The sequence below is a fragment of the Marmota flaviventris genome, chromosome 12 (genome assembly GCF_047511675.1).
Source record: "Marmota flaviventris isolate mMarFla1 chromosome 12, mMarFla1.hap1, whole genome shotgun sequence".
Taxonomy (NCBI): domain Eukaryota; kingdom Metazoa; phylum Chordata; class Mammalia; order Rodentia; family Sciuridae; genus Marmota; species Marmota flaviventris.
Window position 1 is genome coordinate 42,500,317 of NC_092509.1, and position 19,413 is coordinate 42,519,729.

At 39.1% G+C, this 19,413-nt stretch overlaps 1 protein-coding gene across 2 annotated transcripts in view; it reads left to right on the forward strand.

Annotated features, from left to right (window-relative positions):
- Positions 1-19,413, forward strand: part of Nrp1 (neuropilin 1) — a 141,534-nt gene that overhangs the window by 110,620 nt on the left and 11,501 nt on the right. Inside the window, exons 10-13 of one of the 2 annotated variants that reach the window (XM_027928649.2) lie at positions 4,516-4,660; positions 8,036-8,140; positions 12,530-12,589; positions 17,836-17,973. In XM_027928649.2, the coding sequence (XP_027784450.2) occupies positions 4,516-4,660; positions 8,036-8,140; positions 12,530-12,589; positions 17,836-17,973 (448 nt within the window). The remainder of the gene's footprint in view (positions 1-4,515; positions 4,661-8,035; positions 8,141-12,529; positions 12,590-17,835; positions 17,974-19,413) is intronic. The other variant, XM_027928652.2, reaches the window with a different exon arrangement.

Below are 19,413 nucleotides of genomic sequence, written 5' to 3' on the forward strand. Positions count from 1 at the left end.
GTCAGAATTTCATTCCTTTTGAAAGCTAAATAACATTCCATTGTATGAATTCACCAAATTGGTTTGTCCATTCATCCCTGGATGGACACTTGGGTTGCTTCCATCTTTGAGCTACTGTGAATAATGCTTAAGTATATTTTTGATGTATCTGGAACCTTTTAAAAAGCTGTTGGCTCTTAATAATCCAGTGAAAACAGAAGGGAATCTCAAGATAAAAATATTCCAATATTTCTAAAAACATGTAGCATAATTCTTTAACTGAACAGATATGCTTACATAATCAACTTTTACTTAGGCTGATGGTTACATTTGCATTTCCTGAGTACACAACACCAACTTGGAAAGATTCCCCAGGAGTCTGCAGGGTGGCCCGGAAGTGGGTTTAGGATTAAAACAAGGATCAACCCACAGGCAATCAGCAGCTTAGTTTCTGTATTCAATATGAGAATTGCATTCAGCTGATGATACTTCTCACACCAACACAATTGGCCTTTTGGCCTTATCCTTTCCATCTCTGCTTTGCCCAGGACCTTTGCAAAAGAAGAAAATTCAGCTTATTGGAGGGAATATTGTTCTTGCTTTATCCTTGCCCCCACTCCACCAAGTGTAGTGTAGTGACTCAGGCCACAGGCATCTCAGGCAGGAAATATAACCCTGGCTAGTGCTGCCAGCTCCCACTCCCTCCAGATGTGGGGCTCTGAGAAGATCTCCCTGTCCTCTACAGGCTGCAGGTCAGCATCAGAACAACTGGCCACCGACAGAGCTGGTACTCTCAGAAGAGTAAGAAATTCTCCACCATCTCTCCCTGTCTTACCTTGTGGGTTCTAAAAATTTTCAGTGCTATATTTACCTTTGTGTGGCTACTTTCTTTTCTGTGTCCATTTCTCTTTCCTCTTTTATGTCTACCTCTCTCATCCTGGTGACTGAGAAAGGAAAATAAACATCAGAACTGGAGATTCTTATAAATTGGTCTTTTCTGAGGAGCAGGGAGCATTATGATTTCATCAGAGTGTGAATATGCTACAGATCAGCAACTTCCTAGGGCTGCTGTCAATGGCAGAGTGTGCTGTTGTGACACGTTCTTCAACACTAGAGTTCTGAGAGAGACAGAAAACAAATCACCATATGCTTTTGATAGGACGCATCATATGCTTGCCTTCTTTGTTATCTAATCCAAGCGTCTGCAATCGAGCCTAAAGCTATCACTTTATTGTAGTAGACCGAGTACAGAATTCCACAAGAAACCCATGCATGTGTTTTAACTTTAACAAAATGCTCAATTCAAGATTGGTTGAATGTGTTGGGTTTTATTCCTAAAATATCCATCATTATCATCTTCCTATGATATTTAAAACCATGAAAGCTTGTAAATTGTTTATGTAGAGACTAATCTATGATTTCTAACATGCCCTTCAAATAAAACCTCTAAAGATGAAAAAGGAAACTGATAAAACCTTCAATTTTAGAGCAGCACATAGTTTTAATTATATAAAGATGTTTAAAACATATTTTATCGTACAAATGAAGGCTACCTGCTTAGGATGCCAAGTACCTTTTAAATAGAAGTAAAATGAGTACTCTGCTTCATAAAATAAAACAGTACTTTGATAGGTATAAAATCCTCTTGCCCTCTCCTTACTCCTACCCACAAACAGTGCATGATGGAGAAGGTATTGACCCTTTAAATTAACTAGACTTTTCAGGAACAGATAGAGCCAAACAAAGCCCTTGTCTTCTAAAATATAATTAGTTGCAGAACACCATGGTAATTCATAAGCAGATTTCTGCTATCAAAATTAGTCCAGGTCCATATGGGTTTGAGTTGTGAGTATTCTTCCCAGCTCACTACTGACAGCTTTTATAATATATTTACAGTGTGTCAATTCTATGCTCAAGTTAAAATTAAGAGAGGAGCCTGGGATTCCATAGATACCAATGCTTTTCTCCTGTGATCTTTGGAGTTATCTTAACACAGACAGACTTTGCACGTGTGCAATGGTATTTTCATTATAATTAGCATCTTACTGACAACAACTTAATTGGGCCTAACAATAATATATGTCAGATTCTCAATTACTGGCAGCAATTGCAGTTGTATCAAGAGTGCAGGACCCTGATAGTGAGACATTCTTTAAAATAATAATAATAGAAGAAAACTAATTGTGAGAAGCAGCTTTATGTTAGCATTCTCAGATTCCTGTGTAGGTTTTCTGAGTTGGAAAAGACCAGTTGGTTTACTTCTATAACTCAGAAACCCCCTGGTCATATTACAGCCTATCCAATGTGTCACCACGTATGTGCTTCCACTCTCTTGTCATAGCATTTCCACCTCTAAAAGATCACATCTTAGGTAGCTCTGTGATGTCTTGACCAACTATTGGGTCTGGTTCCCATTCATGACTGGCACTGCCTTAGGGGCCAACCAGTCCATCTGAGCTACCAGTTCTAGTAGCCAGTTGTCACCAGCTAAATACAAATTAATGAAACTATGGTTCCTTAGGCGTGGGCATTTTTTTGGACCTCAGTGTTCTCACCTATTAAAATGTAGGCCAATTGTGGTGACCTGTAATCCCAGCTATATGGGAGTCTGAACTGAGAATCACTTGAGCCCATGAGTTCAAGACCAACCTGGGCAACAGAGCAAGACACTCTCCTTCAAAAATAAATAGATAGATAGATAGATAGATAGATAGATAGATAGATAGATGGATGAACAGATAAAATAAGGAGTCTAGACTATATGATTTCTAAGAGCAGAGATGTCTTAATCCCAGTTAAGACTGGCTGGGTGCTAATACTAGCTCTGCTCCTTACTGTTTACATGGCTGAGGCAAATTCCTTGTGCACTCTACTGTCAGTTTACCCATCTGTGAAAGATGAGTAATGATAGAATTTACCTCCTGGAGTTGTTTTGAGGAATAAATAGGTTAATATATTTTAAGCACTTAGTGTGTTACACTAATGAACACCACAATAGAAAATTTATTTTTCTAATCTTCCTCCCCTTCTTCCATTCTCAACAGATTCAGAGTGATTTTTGGAGAAAAGGGGATTTTGGAGGTTTATTCATTTCTTGAAAAACAAATGAGGCCTAATCTTCACTCCAGTTTCTTTTGATTCTACCCAGTGATTTTTTACCCTCCTGTTGATGTAACAAGGGAAATAAATTAACCCAGCAATAGTGCTGCAATAGTGGCCTAGCTCCTGAAAAGGGTCATAGTGCCTTCAAACTAGGCATGTATGCATTCCAAAAGGGGTGCCAATGCATACTACATACAATTCAACCAGGAATCAGAGCATTCCTTGGTAGTCAGGACCCGGGTTACTTTCCTAAGATGAGGTCTTTTATCTACACATGACTCCAACAAGTAGTACTTAAGAATCTCAATGGGTTGGAATAATCCACTTTCTTAATAAGTAGCCTTTGCATTCCATTAAATTGACTGTCTCTAGACTAGGGGTGTAGCTCAGTGGTAGAGAGAATACCTGGCATACACAAGGCCCTGGGTTCTATCCCCAACACCCCCCAAAAAAAAATTACTATCGTCTACTTCAAGAATTTAATTTCTCCTCTTCCAGAGAACCAAGTTTTACCAAAACTAGGACCCTCTCATTTAAGTGAATGTAACTGTAGTATTTATTGAAAATGTGGTTATCTACTGTAGACTCTGGAAATGACTAGTTTTCTTCCTGAGTTATCTTCCTCCACCTCAGGGTAGTGATAAAAGTGTTACTTCTCCAAGGCATGTCAGTATATCATTCAGAAATATGTCTCGTTAAATGCTCAGTTTCTGGTACAGCCTCAGTACTTCAGTGTGTACTATGGGGTTCCTGTGAAATGACATCTGTCACCTCTTAGAGAAGGTTTGTTTTTTTCTTTCTCATTTATGAAAGAAATGTTCACCATTTTCAAAGTGGTAGAATGAGGCTTATTTCTCTGCTCTCTGAGGAGTCCTAAAGGAGGTGAAAGAGTTCAGGAAATGCCATCCCCCAAACTCTAGGGCACTTGAGGCACAGAATGTGCAAGGAAGGAATTTCTCTGAACTTCCTTATCTGCCTAAAGAGGTATCTTCCAAAGGAACTCAGCTGCTATGAATACTGTCCCAGGAATCTCATCCACTAAGGAAGAGTAAGGTCAATTACAGAAGAAGAGAACAGAGTCAATATCTCACCCAGACAGACATGTTATCAGCTATTCTTCCAAGAAACTCTTCATCTTTCCCAAGTCATTTACTCACCCCTAAGTTTCCTACATTGCCCCCCTCATACCTATGAAGAGGATATGTGAACTTCTAGATCTTGTTGAGTACTCAGTCAATTATCTCGCATGTTTTACCTTTAAACATGTAATAAATTTGTGCACCTTTTAATCTATCTACTGTTAGTTTATTTCATAGACTCAATTATAGAACCCTTAAAACATAGAGGAAAAGTTTTTATTCTCCTGCAGAGGGTAGAAAAACAATAAAAAAGGAGGTTTCTTTTTAAATACCTTGTGTTATTTATGCTTCACAGTCTTTTGAAGGCAACAACAACTACGACACACCTGAGCTACGGACTTTTCCACCTCTTTCCACACGATTCATCAGAATCTACCCCGAGAGAGCCACTCATGGCGGACTAGGGCTAAGAATGGAGCTGCTGGGCTGTGAAGTAGAAGGTAATTACAACTTCCAGAGTCCCTTCTAGTTTCCTCCTTTTTTTATTTCCTTCCTCATGCATTTCTGCCTCTGATGGTGCTTTTGCAAAATTGCCACCTTTTCATCCAGGTGACCCCTCCATCTCCTTGCCTGTCAATCAGTGAGGCTCAGCATTCTAGCATATACCATGAAGCAGCATCTTCAGAATCTTCCTTTTGTGCTAGTTGTTTGCATAACTCTCCTCAGATTCTATAGAATTGTAGCTCTGATTATAATTATGATTATTAATCATAATTGTTTGAGGCGAAATTTGCATAACACAAAATTCACCATTTTAAAATGAACAACCCCATGACACTTACTACCTTCATAATTTTGTTGTAAAACCACCATGTCTTTCAAGTTCCCAAACATTTCTTTTACTGCAAAGTAAAACTTCTTACCCATTAAACAGTTTCTCTTCTATTACCCTTTTCCTTAACCTACCAAGTCCTTTGACTTTTTAATATTGTTTAGAGTTCTGTATCAGATCTAAGTTTCTGTCTGTGATATTGACTACTGTCACCTACTAGCAGGAAGCAGCATTTGACAAGTAAGACATCAAGACTTATCTTGGATGAATTTCTTAGTCTGCTGCAAATTTCGTAGAAACAAAGTTTTACATGAGATCATGTGTATGAAAGTATGGTTGGATCTGTTTAAAAATATGACTACATACATTTAGATGGTTGTATGAAGGTCATAACAAGGACAAATCCAGTGCACACACTGACCTCAAGTCTGCACTCTCTTTTAACATATGATGATTGAGATGGATGTTTTGAGTTGGTTATTGTACATTTACTGCTTTTGTGCATTAGAATTCCCATCTGCCTTAGATTTGGGCATAAATGAGTAACCTTACACCGGCTTTCCTATCCTCATAGAGATTTTTTTTTTACTCCAGGTTAGCTTGAAGAATGGCTATTGTTGGTACCCAGATGTTAATCAATTGAGCATATGCTCATAGTTGTTTCAAAGAATGCTTTTTAATATCACCTTGTTTGGGTTTCAAAATTATTTGTGTTTTGAGCTAACCAAATGTAATTACATTCCTAAGCACATTAAATACCATGAAACTTTTCCTACACTACAGGATCTTAAGCTTTCTATCAATCACTAGTGAATAAATTCATGGCTACTTTTCTATATGTTTATTTAAAGGTAGGTCATTATCTCCCACTTTTTACTGAGTGGTTGTTTCCTTATCTGTAGCCATGTCCCAGACCTCTGAATTAGCCAATCGTTAGGAGCACAAACCAAGAATGACCATGTGACAAGGCTTTGGCAAAGATGCCAAGAGAAAGAAGGGATGGACAGATAGACCCTCCTTACAGACACATTCATTCTTTGCATGAGAAATGTGGTCATCTAGAAAAGGGAGGCTTGGTGCTACCAGGTGGGTGTTTAACCTAGATTCTGGAAGGCAGCAATGATTTAGGAGGTGGAAAGAATGGACAGTTGAAAACGCTGAGCCTTGTGGCAGTTTGCCAGTGTCAACTCAGTAGTGAGTGAGCTAGAAATCGTTGGTGAAGGGATTTGACTGCAGATGTTTCCAAGCACTCAAGAAAATGAGGAAGTCACCCCCAGTCATATGAGAAACCAATATCTGAGAGTAATGTCAAAGTTTTTTTTTAACACAATTGGTGAAAGGGACTGTTATCTTTTCCCCTTAAATTGATAGACAAGACTTATTAAATATCTGCTTTGCCAGTTGTTCTTTGGGGAACATACTAAAGGGATACAGAGAAGATGAGGTACACAATCCAGCCTTCCATGAGTGTCTTTCCTATTTTGAGGTAGCACTTACATCGAAGAAACAGAACCACAGAAAATAAAATATTTTCAAGTAGGGAAACTGGGGCACAAAAATCATTCACTTTCTACATTTTGCTATTTAACCTAGGCACTGTCCTGGATTACTTTCAATATGGAACTTCTCTCTTTTAAAAAAAATATTTATTTCTTAGTTCTGGTTGGACACAATATCTTTATTCCATTTATTTTTATGTGGTGCTGAGGATCCAACCCAGGGCCTCGCACGTGCTAGGCAAACGCTTTACCACTGAGCCACAACCCGGGCCAAACTTCTCTTTTCTAAACAGCATTAGGAATGCAGAAAAATCAGTAAAGTGAGTAAATAGTTTAAGATAGTAAAAGCAACATATTATCAAGGACAGCTTAGAGAAGATAACTACGTGGATTTCCAGAAAGGGTTCTGCTGATTCAGTGGTGGCAATAGAGCCCAGGAGACATGTCTGTGCATTTTACAAAGTCTGCATTGCATATCTAAATGGCGTGTACAGGATGGTTTCTGAGTTACTGAATTATCTTTAGTGTATGTATTTGGGAAGTTGAAATAGTTGAAACTTAGCTATATTTTTACATTAGTCATAACTCTTCTCTGTACTTAAGCACAATAACAAACAGAATCAAGTTTTTACTGAGAAAGCAGCAGTTACTGGTACATACCTACTAGCCAGAAGCTGTAAGAGAAGAGGCCCCCAACTCTCAGCATCTTGTATGGTTCTCAAACATCAAGGGAACTGTACCTTATCTCAAGTCTCATAAAGTGAAATGCAATCCTGAAAACTGTAAAATATTAAACAGATTGCAAAAATGAGTAACAGCCTGAAAAACAAAAAAGTAGACTGAACTAAATTTAAAGGACTTCAAAAGCAGTCTTTGATTAATGTTGGCTACCTTTCAACTACAAATTCAAAGATATGGGAATACCTGCCAACTCTGGAATGCAGTCCCATGGGAGTCCAGGTAACATGACCTCAGGATATATGAGACAACTCCTCTCACACACCTGCTCTGGCAAGAGGGCTCACAGGTTGAGAAGCTACTTAGAAATGGAATAACTCTTTTAAAAAAGAACAATGTGGTTCTAAGTGTGAATATTGATGCTCCCTTTTGGGGAAAAAGATCATACACCTAACAAATTTGGTCAATACTAAGTATACAAAAGAATTCATGACAAGCGAATTCTCTATCACCTTAAAAATGAAATGAAAAACAGTTCAAGCAAAATCTCTATCATCAGAGTTCTCAACTCCAGGCCAGTGAGAATTCAAGAGCTTTTCGGAAAGAGGATGTTTATGTAGAAAGCAATATATAAAATGCTAAGGCAGCCAGCTCCACTCAGCAGATACAGATCAAATACCAAAGCAACTCTGGTGCATTCTGCAAAATCCAAGTGTATTTAGCCTCCTGAAAGAGAGGCAAAGCATGGCTCTGGCCTTCTTACTACAGATTAGAGTTTTCTGCAAAAGCTTTAGCAGATTCAACAGCCCAAACCTTGAGAATACATTTCAGAGGTGTGAGACAGTAATCCTTGGATCTCATTTCAGCACCTACAGCTGGACCAACCACTCCCAATGGGAACCCAGTGGATGAATGTGATGACGACCAGGCCAACTGCCACAGCGGAACAGGTGATGACTTCCAGCTCACAGGTGCAGAAACCATCTTCATCCCATTGCTGTTCCATTTCAGTTCATGTGGTGGTTGAGCCCAGCTAATGTCTGTGTGTGTTCTAACACCTCATGGTGGTGGACATGAGCATAATGGCAAAGCTTCACTAGGAATAGAGGCAGCCTGACCACATCATCTTCATTTTCACACATCTCCAAGTAACCATTTGAAAGAATGGGTTGAATCCTTTTCAGATCCAAAGGTTAGGATTCTCTTAATTAAATAAGAATTTCTCCAAGACTGAATGTGCTAAACAAATACTCATCTTCAGACCCTAACTCCTGCCATAACGTGGTACACCCATTCAGAGCTACACTCTTCAAAATGTTCATTTTCTTTTCCTAATGAGGACAATATTTTTTTTTGAGTGGAGCTTTATCTAACTAATTGATTCAATTAGGCTTATATTTGAAATGCAACTTTTAAGTGAGGAGGATTCTATAAATCATTTTACATGAAAATTTACAAAGGTAGAATTAGTTGTTATTGCACACCACCACCACTAGCAAATATCTCAGAGATGGTGTGTGCTGAATGCCTCATAATTAATCCAGTATTACCCCAAATTTCTACAACCGTAAAAGCTAGAAAGTGACCTTCTCTTTTACTTGAAATGGCAGAGGAAAATATTAGGCAAGTGGGGAAACAGGATTTGGGAATTGACCAGGGAGCTAGAATTTGCTCTCAATTGTTGCAAAAGGTATCATGGGACCATAACTGCTACCTGGGTCAAAAATGCAGTTTTGTAGAGCATGTGACTCTCCTGTTAGATTAAGCTTGAACCTTTCAGTGCAAGTCTGTATTTTTGCCCAAAATAGACTCAGATAGCCCACATAATTAATTTCCATGGTCAAAACTGAAGTTGTTACCATGTAACTTTATGGAAGAGCCAGGTTATATGTTCATTTATGTTCATTTAAAATTCAGGGAATGTCCCATCATTTCCAATTACTTCAGAAGCTCTTCTCTCAGGAGTCAGAGAACTCTGCACTCCAAAATGAAATAAAGGGTTAAAAAAAATTTCCCCAAAATTTAGTGTCCTATGAACTGGGTTTACCTTTTAATCCCACCTCCTAAAGCCATTGCTCCCCAGATTTCAAGGATTATCACTTACATTCACATAACCAATAAGCATTACATTGCTATGAGCTTTTGACTATAAATATTACATATAAGTAACCACAAGCCATGAAAATTAACTAATGCAGAGGTATTTTTCTATGTCAGATGTCAAGTTCAAGTTGAAAACCCTGATGTAAAAAACTACCATTCCATGAGTAGGTCCTGTGGAACCTTCCCAGGATTACTGTAACACTCTTTCACAAACCTCAGGATTATATAGACCTTGTCACACATCTGTAGTGAAATTCCTCATAAAAAGGAATGATCCCAGAATCACAATATACCCTTTTCAATTGCCCTCTTTTTGAGGGGTTCTTTTCTTCATAAACCCTAAAGTGGTCAGTTAATATCAATTAGAAACAAAGCCTCAGATTTAGTCCTTATATCAGAACAAACAACCTTCTCATTTTTTGCATTAGTTCATGACTGAATCAATTGAAACTGAAGCCTTTGAATGAAATAGGGCAAGTATGTTAGCCTGGAGCAAACTGTGTATGGCGGGGAGTCACAAACCACAGAAAATGGGTCATTTATAGTGGAAACACTGACAACCCTTTAAAAGTACAAGGTTTTGCTTTACCTACAATGTTTAAGATTGTTTCTTGAGTCGAGAGAGAAAAATTTAATTCTATTAGTATTTACATATTACCAATGGGGGGAAGTTTTCTCACACCAGTATATTTGTTTCAACAACTATTCTATGAATATATGCATACATTAAGAACCTCTGATGGTATTGATAATGCCCACCCCACATCCTCATCAAGAAGTAATTTTAAAAGATATTCTCATGCTTCACAGTCATTTCTTGCATCAAGGTCAGTTTTTCCTTTTGTAAAAGCATATTTTGCTTTATGAAGCTATGTGCTATTCTTTTTCAAAAAAAGGTTGTACTCCTATGAATTGTTTTCAAGGATTAAAACCCTCACCTAACCCAAGCACCTTTTTACATCTAAAAACTGCACCTCTGTGCTCACATGCCATTCCTCATCCCTTTTGCTAATTATCTCAGACTTTTCTGTCAGGGCTTTAACTTTGGATGTTCCGTGTAATAAAACCAAATCAAGAGCATTCTCACTTTAACCCTGATAGGTGGGAATGTGGAAATTGGGACCAAAGCTCTCTTTGGTGGTGTTCAGTTACTTAACACAGATGATGTCTATTTAATTTCTCCTCCTGGGGTGACCTATTTGTGTAGAGAGGGAGAAATACTCTAGAAAAAATGCTCATTACTTATTAACAACACTGAATTTTGGGTGAGCTGTACCCAGTATGTAGAAACAGGAGAGCCTTTGCTTTACCATGCTTGCTTGCTAAGGTGAAAATTTACCCCTGAAGTTACTTATTTGCAAATGCCTTTGAAGTCATTAGATAATACAATTGGCTTCAAAGGCATGAGGAGGCCAAATTTCACATTGGAGCTGTGTGTACCCAACAGTGGAATTTGGCTCCTAACCTATAACAAAACTGATAATGCATATCGGATATAAAAGTGAATTTTCACCTTGAATCTTTCTCCTCTAAGACCACTGGGAACAGAATGCTAATGTATTCTGGCCTCCCTCCAATTCTACCATTATAGACTCACCTTCTTAACCCATAATATATATAACTCTTTTTTCCTAGTGCCTGCCTTACTGAGGCCATGCACACGTGTGACCATTCATGCAGCATCTTTACTGGGAGAACTGGGGTAAACGTGACTTGGTGCTATAATTGATTAACTTAGAAATCTTAGACCATTCCAAGAGCACAGTTTTATATCTCTGTATTCATGATATCAGCATATAACGTGATTTCTGATCTGTGGGATCTGCAGGATAAGCTTGGCCTGAATAAATCTTTATTGAATAATACTGTTGGAAGGTGCATAATTATAACACCTTGTAACTATCTCTGAAATTTCCCATAAGTCATTGGCCCACCCCCATGCCCTTACCCTGAATTGGCCCAGTACTTTATCTTTTAGAATAAAAGATTTCCTCCAACCATAATCTGCATGACAGATACACTTAAGTAGAAACAACCTTCTTAAGCACCTAAGTGATAAAAAGCAAACCACCATTTCCTAAATTTGATGGATTATTAGACTCATCTGAGAATCATTGAAAAAGACAAACTTCAAGGGCTTACCCCTAGAGAGTCTGGTTCCTAGTTATGTCTGGAAAGGATGGGTGGAGAGGAAACTGCAATTGCAACAAGCAATCAAGGTCATTCTTAAGGTTGGGCAAGTTTAAGAACATTACAGAGGTTTGATGGTGTGTAGAAAATGGAAAAGCTGAAATGTGGGAAAGGGGGAGGTAAAGTTAAGTCTCCATAAGGTGGTGCCTATCCCCTGACCAGGAATTCCAAAGAAATCCGAACTCATTGAGAGCTTACAATACTGTGGATACTATTTGTTCAAGCTTCTAGTTCCTTGGGATGTGAAGAAACATTTATCTCCTTCCCCTTTCTGTGCTGCTTCCTGCCGCTTCTCCAAACCACATACTGGGTGGAATATTTGTCCTTGAGAAAAATAAACAGCTACAGCAGCAAAGGAAAAAAAGAAAGAGAAAGGGGTGGGAGAAGAGAAACAATTACCATCTACATGAAGCCTCTGATTTCTAAATAGATTGTGGAGACTAGCCTTGCAATGCCCCTACAGGCATACATCTGAAACCTTGGAAACTGTTTGAAGCTTAGAGGTCTAGGTCAAGATACTCAAAGTCATCCAGGACTTTCAGAGGCTCTTGCCTTTCACTGTTGCAACTGTTTGTTGCACTTAGCCTGGGAGTCAGTGCACGCCATTGGGACAAAGTCTCAAACTCCTCATGCTTTACAAAGAAATATGTTATGATATATTCAATACTTGAAACTTGCTAAGATAATGGATTTTATGTGTTCTCACCTCAAAAAAAAAAAAAAAAAAGAATAGGCATGTGAGGTAATGCATATGTTAATTAGCTTGATTTAGCCTTTCTACAATGTGTGTGTGTGTATTGAAACATCATGTTGTACATCATAAATCTAGATAATGTATGTTTGCTGATTTAGTGAAATATTTTAAAACACAAGTGTGTTAGGTGAAAAGTAATGATATTTGCATTTGAAATCATGGTGGGCAAGATTTCAGTGAAACAATTGTTACAGCTGGAATTAAAGGAAGGATTTTCTGTAGCAAATGTTTGCCTCTGATTGATGTAAACATACATAGCTGCACATTATCTTGCATTTTCTTATTTTTGTATGTTATTTCTTTTGTTTTCCAGGTGGTACCACTGTGTTGACCACAGAAAAGCCGACAGTAATAGACAGCACGATACAATCAGGTACCAAATAAATGATAAAATGTGGTAGATTCCATTTGCCTCCTCCAGTGTCCCCCCAAAATAATGCATCATTGTGCTCTGTGTTTTCCGTTTCCCTGAAAGTCCTAGAAGGAGAGATGCCATGCAGCATCTGGTCTCCAAGCATGAGCCATAAATACTGCTTTCCTTTCATCCACATGTATATGCAGCAGGGAGTGAGATTTCCTTCTCCATCAGTAATTGCCAAATGGTGACAATCCCAGCTCTCAACCGAAGGAACTGAGTAACATACTTTGTTTAAACGCAGCACATCTAGGACATGGACTGTGTTTGCAAACTTACAGGAAAAGGAACTCTCACAAGCAGCAGCCTGACTATTTATTTTCATCTCAATTCTGCAAAACCGAGACACGCAAAGTTTGTCAGTTCTGCTGGCCACGGAGTTGGCAGTTGTACAACAGCGTTTGCAGTGGGCGTGCCACGCAACAGGGCTCAGGAAACCAAGAGGAGCGCCCTCAGGAACAGCCCCCTCATCCTTTTATTAATAGAAAAGGCTAATGACTTTTAAAGCCCTGGTGGTGCTGTTTATCAGTGGCCAGCCCCAGTGCCACAGTGACTCGGTGGCCTCCCTCGAGGTCTCTTTTGTTTTTTTTTTGTTAGTATTCTGTGACATTCTTCCCCACAGGCACTCACGAAGGGAAACAGTCAGTATAAGCAATCAGAGGTTTTAAATACTTTAAAGTTAATCATTAGAGTAAGGTGAACAGGTCAGTTTTCCAGCTTCTTCCATTTCCTTTATTGAAGCTCAGTCAGCCTTGGCCTCCACAGTCATTTATTAATGGGGCGTGTGGTGTGTATTAATGTTTCCTCAACAGTACGACACTCCCCAGCGAGGCAGAAAGTAGAAAGGGCCGCTCTAATTAGTATGCTTCCTTAAAGGACGCTGTCACTCTTGGCCCGATTCAACTGCAAAACAAACTTCTTTTTTCCATTGAACTTAATCCCAGATTTCCCTTGGTATGCTCAGGTTGACAAAATTCCTGCTGCCAAGGGGCTCACACATCCCCAGACACCAAAAGGTTTAGCAGAAGAATAAGCACCTAAATTCTGAAAGTTCTTAGCCTTACCCAGGTCTTTTCAAATTATAAAATGTGGTCTTTGGGGCTTGTGCAGCCACCCCTGATAAAGGAAGCGGAGGGAAGTGCTGCTTCTTCCCTCCCGGCTTCCTACCTTTCCTGAGAGTTCTCTGCCCTCAGCATGGTTCTCTGTGGAGAAGTGATAGTGACTGCCAGGTGGCTCTTTCTGTATGACTCTCTGCAATCAGGAAGAGGAGCGAGGTGAATAAATGGAGTTCTGATAATGTCACCCGCATTTTAACTGTTGTTTTAGTTTCTTCTCTTCCCAGAGAAGTAATTAAAGCCACTGTGAAGTTGCCAACTCGTTTGTTTTATCTCATCTCTCTTCTTGCCTATTAAAAATGGTAGGGATTTTTTTTTAAATGAAAGTGAACCACAGCTGTGGAGAAAATGGAAAATTACATCGAATTCTGAGACTGGAAATCCTCTCTAAATGTGGAAGGTCTCTATTATCAGAGCAGGAATGATTTGGGTAACCCATTTGATTTGTGCATGACCTCAAGGTCACTTGTGGGATGGCTTCACCAAGGGGGGGCCAGGCAGACTCCTTATCTAGGGTCTGCTGTGGTTAGAGGGCAGGTGTACACAGCACAAACTAGCAAGACCCATTACTTCCACCATTTGAATGAGATCAGTTCAAACCATGCCGCTTGCTGATAGGGGTGGTCGGATATTGTTGGAATTTCACAGTTGGCCCACAGCCCTTTACAAATGGTCTTGGTTTCCTGTTTTTCCATTGTCTGTGTTATGAATCTCATCTCCAAGCCTTCCTTGGTGGTTAATGGACTGTTGAACCCTTTTTGGAAGCGTTCTGTGCCTTGTCTCCTTCCGGCTAAGTCCATTCTCAGAAAGCTTCACAAGGACCTAAGCAGGCTTTGCGTCGGGGTCCCCTCTGTTGCTGTCTAACTCTGGGGTATTCACCCAGTGACTGGACTCATCTAATCAATACCTTGATTCATGCTGCTCTGCGGACTTCAGATTCTTCTGACATCTTCACAAGCAGCTGCAGATCAGACCCCTAAACTTTCATTATAATTCAATTTTGCTGGAGCCATTATAGATTCAGGCAAAGTTATTATGATTTCATTTTGAGGATTCTTATCATTAAAATAAACTCAGTGGGCACACAATATTCATATACTGTCTGGGTTCTGGTCAGATGCAGAAAAGCCTATTAATATTCCTCCTGAAAATGATGAGAACCCTGCATTTTTTAATCCGGCTCTCTTTGGGGAGGGCTCTTCTTCTCAGAGTTCTTTAGACTCCTGCAGCCCACAGCGTGTTCTTAACCCATGATTACATGGGCCTTGGCACCTATACTTGTTTGGGCTGAAAGACCAGTCTATGTGCAAGCAGTGAACTTACTCAATAGAAGCTTTGAATGCCAGATTTAAAAATTAAATCCTTGTGCATATATGGTGCTAATGATTCATCTGCGGGCAAGATAGGTTCAACAAGCGCAGCTGGTGCTTACAGGGGCTATAAATTCGTTTTAAGTTCAGAATATTATTTCCTGCTATTTTTAAGAGTCAAGAAGGGATTTAGCCAGATTATTCCTATTGAATTTAATGAGAATTGTGTGCAGCTACAGGGCCCTAGTAATATTTTGAAAATTTAAAGGTCAATAGTCCTATATATTTATTCCCTTTGTCCATTTGCCTTTTATTCTTGTCCTTTCTCTGCCTTTTTCTTCTCTCCTTCTAGGCTTGTCTCTTCCTCCCTTTCTGGCTTCCTTTTCTCCTACCTATAAATGTTTACAGGTATTTTGTGTATTTAATTATTTTTCTATTCTGGCCTGAATTCTCAACATTGAGCTACGTATTCCACTGCCCTCCCCAACAAAATGCATTGATTTAATAACATTTCTTTTAAATAAACAAGATGGCCATCAATTATATGAGCAAGGCAAGAAGACATAAGACCAGTAAAGTAGAAAAAAAACAGACCAGTTCTCCTAGTTAAATTCACAGGATTGGAAAGGCCTTTGGAAGATAAAGATGCCCTTCGCTGCAGTGATAAGAAATGCTAGAACTATCTTTCCAGGCAAAGCTGTTCCCTTCTCTGGTCATTACAAGAATATCCAAGTTCATATACTTCATGTAATTAGAATGTTAATAGTCAAAATAATGGACAATGTGGTTTTCTGCACTGTGGTATAAATTTAATGTATTAACAAGGCAGATAGAATCAGAAATGTGTGTGCTGTAATGGCTTTCTGCCCTCCTGTATGTATGGGTCTCATAAAGTACATTTCAGGAGAAAAATCAAAACGGCACTTACAGTAACATTTTCCAATATTAACATTCTCTAATATGAGATTATGCAACAGTACATTCCACGGCCATGGACGTTAACATCCGAAGTTGCTCAACCATTCTTTCACTGTTTAGTGGACTATTTCTTCTGCACAATTCATCTTGTTGCACCAGAGTGTGGTCAATTTGGAGGAGAGTTTCTCATCCCTTAAGGAGACCTGTTTCATGGTTATGATAGACTAGACACGAAATACACCTCTCCCATGACACTATAGCTGCAAAACACAGCCCTTCTGCACTAACTGACCATGCTCACATTAAAAACATCTCATGGCTTACTGCATTTTTCCAAAGTGGCCCTGTCCACCCTTTGGGAGGTCACATTAATACTGGGGAATCCATCCTGTTCATTTTTAACTATCCATATAGTGGGTTCCTTCCAAAATTTGATGTTAGCCTTGAAAAAGGTTCCTTGGAAACCAGAAATGTGAAGTAAATCATCCTTATCTATTTAATAAATCTTTCCATTAAAATTCCTTTGGCCATTGTTAAAGTGGGGGGAGGGGCAGTGGAGACCAGACACAGAGGGGAAAGCAAGAAAATCTGTGTTAAACACTTGGGCAAGTTAAAGAAAGACTCAAAATGAGATCTGGTCTCAGCCTGACCCTAAGGCAGCACTATCCAGACTTCCATTATTGTACATAGCAGTTCTTTTGAGGCTTAAGTTCAATTGGCTAGAGGCCCTCATCTTTCTATCCGTTTCAATGCTGCCATCTTGTGGCTTGCCTGAACTCAAGGAGACGCAAAGGCCCTCCTTCCTGGAGAAAATAGCCCTTTTGTATGCTTCTCTTCCTTTGGGGGGAGGTGAGTGTGGGACAGACAGAGCATGAGAATTTCATCTTTAGAATTATCCTTATTGCTAGCTTACTTTTTACCAAAATAAATTCCTAGTATCAATGATTTTCTGTTTTCCATTCTTAAAATGTCTAGCTCCTTTCAAAAAGGAGGAATAAAAGAATAAAGCTATGAGTTTTAGCACACAACCATAGTCAGCACCTTGTAAAACCCAGGAGTTGAATCATTCCTGTGAATCTATTCATGCTTTCTTTTCAGCTTCCAAAGGAAGCATTCTGAAGATTAAAAAAAATTAAAATGGGTGCCTATTTTAATGTGCTTTGGCTTTTCATGACCTTGCATTGGGGTTTTAAGTGGAGCGAACAATTTATATGCAAATTTAGAAATTCACTAAAAAAGCAGAAACTTATTCTTAAATTAATTGACCTGATGGAAATTCAGGGGGAAAAAATAGTCTTAAGAAAATGCTGCAAAGATTTCTACCCTGACTGACACTAAAGGCCTGAAACATCAGCTGGTGGGGTGCAAACAGACAGCTACCAGGGTGAGGCATTCAACCAATCCTCATCTCTAGGTTTTTGAGATTTGGGGGTCTATCTCTAATAACATTCTTTTCATTGATGGATATCAATTTATATGACTCATCCTCAAGAACAGAATATCTTTCATGTTAAATACTGTGGAAATAAGGAAAATGCTGCAAATGTAATATACGTGCCTTGGAAAGTAGCCTTCCTGGAAGTTTTATGTAAACCCAATTTGACAGGCAGTCCATAATCTTTTTAAAGCTGGATACAAAATAATAGTAATACTAAATGGGATTTTGCAAACATTTTGACATCTCCATACATCAATTGATTTCTTGGTAATCCTGGATTTTGTGGCTTTCCCAGAATTTTTGAACGGATGTGAAGTTATAAAAATCATGCTGTTCGTGATCGTATAAAAGGCCTTTTTGACCCTGAATGATTAAATTTGTCTTTCTCTGCTTGTCTCTGTTTTTCCTTTCCACCCACTGAAGAGTTTCCAACATATGGTTTTAACTGTGAGTTTGGCTGGGGCTCTCACAAGACATTCTGTCACTGGGAACATGACAATCACGTACAGCTCAAGTGGAGTGTCCTCACCAGCAAAACAGGACCCATTCAGGATCATACAGGTAAAGGGGAGGGCACTATGGTCTAAGGGCATTGCAAATCCTTTTTGGTAAAAGAAGATATTACTGGGGGTTGGGGGTGTCTGGTACCTGTGAATTTAGGGGCCTTAGAAAATACTATAATCATTTTCTAATTTTCTGAATAAACAAGTTCTCATTCCCAGGTAGAGAAGAGCTTAGGGCAAATAATAAGAATACGATTGAATTGAGCCACTGACTAGCCTCCTTTAAGAGCAGCAAACTGGGAAAGGATAGGTGAATTCATTCTCGTCTTACACTTTTTCTGAACTTTTTACTGAAACAATTTTAAACATATTCAACTGCAAAAAAATGAAATAGTGAACACTATATGAGCATACCTCTCCTTCAACAATAATCACATCATAAGAATCTTATTTCTTCTCTATCATCCCTGACTCTGGATTATTTATCTCTGTCATTCCCAACTCTGGATTACTTTATGTCCAGGCATTATGTGTTTTCACTGATTTTACAACTAAAGAAGCAAGAAGCCAGTCCAATGCTTACAAAATGGGTGAGATTCTTATTCTCTGGGGCAAGACTTTTAAATCTTTTCTCCTGCCATGTAGGAACCTTACCACACCCCAGCTCACAACCCATCCCCCCTCATCCCTTATTTTTCTCCTAAGATTAATGGGTGAGGAAGGAAGGAATTAGAAAACAAAGAGAGCTGACATTGCTCCAGTGAACTCTTTTTCCACCTCCATCCTGTTCCCCTCCTAATCATTTTATCACTTTTATAACTTCGAGGTACCATATAAAGAATCAGTAGGTTCCTGCCAAGAAGTCTCTCTCAGTCTCTCTCTCTCTCTCTCTCTCTCTCTCTCTCTCTCTCTCACACACACACACACACACACACACACACACACACCACAAACTACACTTAAATAAACACACTTACAACAAAACCCAAACTCCTACTCCACTCAGTGATACAGAAGACTGCTTACTCAAATAATGGCTTCCCATAAGGTACCCCAGAGGGGCATTTGGAGATGCTGAGAAATCTGATTAAGTTCTCTCCGGACTGGTAGAGTAGTTGACTGGGTCTGTGGGCTGACGGCTGGGCACAGGGCTCTTCATGCATTTCCCATTTTGTTGTTCACTTTTTTCTCAGTGAACATAACCATTAAGTAGGTTGAATAGGCCTCCTTCCACCACGGCTACCTCCTTGCCTAATGAGAATGACAAGGAAATTGGATAAAATTGGACTTCTTCAATTCTGAGACACTTTCCATTGAATCTTAAGACAAGCAGTTTTAGAAAACTTAAAATACTTTGACTGTAAATGGCACTGTACATATAAATGGCATCAAATTAACTAAATGCAATTAGCTGAAATGAAGGCAGTAATGGTGGAAAAATTGATGCAAAGTGAAGCAAAATGGCTCAGTAGGATCTGACATTCAAAGGAGGTTAAAA